Source organism: Capricornis sumatraensis, chromosome 14, assembly GCF_032405125.1.
Source record: "Capricornis sumatraensis isolate serow.1 chromosome 14, serow.2, whole genome shotgun sequence".
NCBI classification, from domain to species: Eukaryota; Metazoa; Chordata; class Mammalia; order Artiodactyla; family Bovidae; genus Capricornis; species Capricornis sumatraensis.
Window position 1 is genome coordinate 83,576,871 of NC_091082.1, and position 3,653 is coordinate 83,580,523.

General features: G+C 45.9%; 1 protein-coding gene across 1 annotated transcript; it reads right to left on the reverse strand.

Annotated features, from left to right (window-relative positions):
* Positions 1–635: 635 nt before the first annotated feature.
* LOC138090311 (large ribosomal subunit protein uL5-like) lies at positions 636–1,259 on the reverse strand. Its single transcript, XM_068985796.1, is given in 1 exon segment — positions 636–1,259. A coding segment is annotated over 1 exon segment (624 nt).
* Between the last annotated feature and the right edge of the window lie 2,394 nt (positions 1,260–3,653).

The window sequence follows — 3,653 nt, forward strand, 5'->3', positions numbered from 1 at the left end:
TTCCCCAGAGAAGGCAATGGCACCCCACTCCAGTACTCTTGCCTGGAAAATCCCATGGATGGAGGAGTCTGGTGGGCTGCAGTCCATGGGGTCGCTAAGAGTCAGATATGACTGAGTGAATTCCCTTTCACTTTTCACTTTCCTGCATTGGAGAAGGAAATGGCAACCCACTCCAGTGTTCTTGCCTGGAGCATCCCAGGGACGGGGGAGCCTGGTGGGCTGCCGCCTATGGGGTTGCACAGAGTCAGGCACGACTGAAGTGACTTAGCAGCAAATACAGTTCGCAGCACTATACAATATGTCCCACTGTCCATTCTGTATATAGTGGTGTGTATATGCTAATCCCAGTCTCCTAGTTTATCTTTCTCCCAGCTCCATCTACTTTGATAACCACAGATTTGGTTTCTACATAGGTGGGTCTATTTCTGATTTGTAAAGAAGTTAATTTGTGTGATTTTTTAAAGATTCCACACATAAGCGACATCATATGATGCTGCTCTTTCTCTGACTTCGTTTAGTGTGATAATTTCTAGGTCCATCCATGTTGCTGCAAATGGTATCATTTCCTTGTTTTTATTTTCATTTTTTTTTTTTCATTGAAAATGTTTCATTGGCCTTTTGGATGAAACGGGAATTTACTTGCCAGGAAGGATGACCCCATCATACTTCCGCTGGAACCAGCGCGTGGCCTCCTCTTTGCTGATTCTGTGTTTGGCCCCAGTGCAGCCTGTCCTGGGCTTCTTGTCTGCGATGCTGAAACCTGGCCTACCCAGCGCCACACAGAAGTCCAGGCCGTAGATACCGATGCTTGGGTCACACTTGATCCCCAGATCGATGTGTTCTTGGATCCCAAAGCCAAAGTTTCCAGTATCTGAGAAGTTATTTTTTCTTAACTCATACTCTCACACCTATAGACCTTTCTCCAGGATTTCTTCTGCTTTGGCCCCACGGACGGTGCAGTGGACGGCAATCTTTTCATTTCTCCTGATGCCGAAGGATCTGACAGTGTATCTAGCTTTGGAGAACACTGGGGTCTGGCCCGTGAGCTGCTCCAGCACCTTGGCTGCCCGGGTCAGCCTGTCTCCGCTCTCCCCGACGCAGATGTTGAGACAGAGCTTGCGGATGCGCAGCTCCCGCATGGGGCTCTCCTTCTCGCCTTGATCCTGCGCCGTGACAGGAAACAGGAAGGGAGCTATTCCCTTGTTTTTATAGCTGAGGAGTATTTCATTATATATATGCAGCGTATTTTCTTTATCCATTCATCTGTTGTGGACATTTAGGTTGCTTCCCTGTCTTGGTTATTGTAAACAGTGCTGTAATGAACATTGGTGTGCATGTATCTTTTTGAATTAGAGTTTTCTTCTGATATATGCCCAGGAATGGGATTTCTGGATCATATGGGAACTCTGTTTTTAGCTTTTGAATGAACCTCTACACTGTTCTCCACAGCAAGGTGCCAGTTTACTGTCCTGCCAACAGTGTACGTGGGCTCCCTTTGCTCCACTCCCTACCTGGGATTTGCTATCTGTGAGCTCTGTAATGATGGCCATTCTGGCTGCTGTGGAGTGATGCCTCACTGCCGTTTCAGTTTGCATCTCTCTGATAACTAGCAGCACTGAGCATCTTTTCATGTGCCTGTCGGCCATCTGTGTGTCTTCTTTGGAGGAATGTCTATTTAGGTCTTCTGTCCACTTTTTTAATTGGGTTGCTTGTTTTTTTTTTTTTTTTAATTAAGCTGTATGAGCAATTTTTTGTTTTGTAAATTAATCCCAGAACTAGAACAAATAATTTTAAAATTTGTATGGAAACAAAAAAAAAAAACACTGAATACTCAAAACAATCTTGAGAAAGAAGAACAGCTGGAGCAATCACACTCCCTGACTTCAGACTATACTACAAAGCTACAGGCATCAAAACAGTATGGTGCTGCCACAAAAACAGAAACATAGATCAATGGAACAGACTAGAAATCCCGGAAATAAACCCACGCACCTACAGTCAATTAATCTACAACAAAGAAGGCAAGGATATACAGTGGAGAAAAGACAGTTCATAGTGGTGCCGGGAAAACTGGACAGCTACATGTAAAAGAATAAAATTAGAACATCCTGTGACACCATACAGAAAGATAAGCTCAAAATGGATTAAAGACCTAATGTAAGGCTGTATACTATAAACTCTTAGAAGAAAACACAGAAAACTCTCTTTGACATAAATCATAGCAATATTTTTTTGGATCCACGTCCTAGCTTAATCAAAATAAAAACAAAAATAAGCAAATGGGACACAATTAAACCTAAAAGCTTTTGCATAGCAAAGCAAACCATAAACAAAATTTTAAAAAAATATGGAATGAGAGAAAATATTTGCAAAAGATGCAACTTTCACATCCCGTGTACTTTTGCAATTTGTGTATGTTTGGTTTCAGTGATGGTGGAGACAGTTCCTGTTGACCTTGTTTGCATTATAACATCGCCACTGCTTCCCTCAAGAGGTGGGTCTGCTTGCTGTCCCCTGGGTCAGGGCTGGTCGTTCGGTTTTCTTTGACCAACAGCATCTCACATCTCGTGGAAATGATTCTAGGCTCAAGAGGTTTGCAAGGGTTTTTTTCCCTTCTCTTAGATGGTGGTACTGAGACTTCCATGCTGTGAAATCTGGAGTGAATGTACCACCTGGAAACAGAGGCTCAGTTCTGCCAGGCTCCCAGCCACCCTGCCTGCTGGATGCAGCCACCTGGTGACCGTGTGAGACCAGCAGAGCGACCACCCCATCATGCCACAGAATCAAAGAGAAATCAGAAGTCATTGTTTGAAGTCACTAAGTTTCAGGTTGATTTGCTACACAGTGGTTGATGACTGAGACACACCTGTCCACACCAACAAGAAAAACCAGGAATGTGGCAGGAGGCGGGACTCCTCTGCTTCTGAAACTACTGCCCAGGAACAGGTGAGCCATTTAGTATTCATCTGCAGAGTGACAGTCATTAGTCCATTAATAATAAAAGATGACACACGGATGCTGAGTCCCCACAGTGGGAGGTGCGATGAGGATCCATTGGATCCCAGCCCCGGGACCAGCTGAGGGTGCCCGTCCCCCCAGCACAGCCATCTGCAGCCCTGGGGGCCTGGATGCAGAGTGGACACAGCCCTCCCGCTTCCTGCCCTGGGCGCACCCTGACCGGGTAGCCAGGGCCACATCTGGGGCATGTTTATGAGGAGGGACAGGAAGGCTCCTGCAACGGGCCTCTCACGCTGCTCCCGAAGGCACAGTGCAAAGGGAAGCAGGAAATAACAACCATAACTTAAACCGGCCATGGCGCCTGCCCTAGTTTACTTCCTAAGTGACCACTGCTTAACAGGCCGGCATCTGAGACAGAGGGCGGTGTGGTCCCAGAGTCTGGCCCTGGGTACCATAATTATTATCATTACCGACCAGTATTAGCTGCAGTCATGGAAGAGAAATTGTCCCAGTACCTTGAGGTAGAACTGAAAGGCGTTACAGTAATGAGAATTTCCGTTATTACAATGATAACGAGGGATCCTTTGGGCGGGTTGGGGGGCTTTTGGTAAGGACCAGGACTCCAGTTAGCTACATTCTGTGCATCACGTCTCACTAAAACCTTGACAGCTCTTTGAAAGAGGAACTTTTATCCT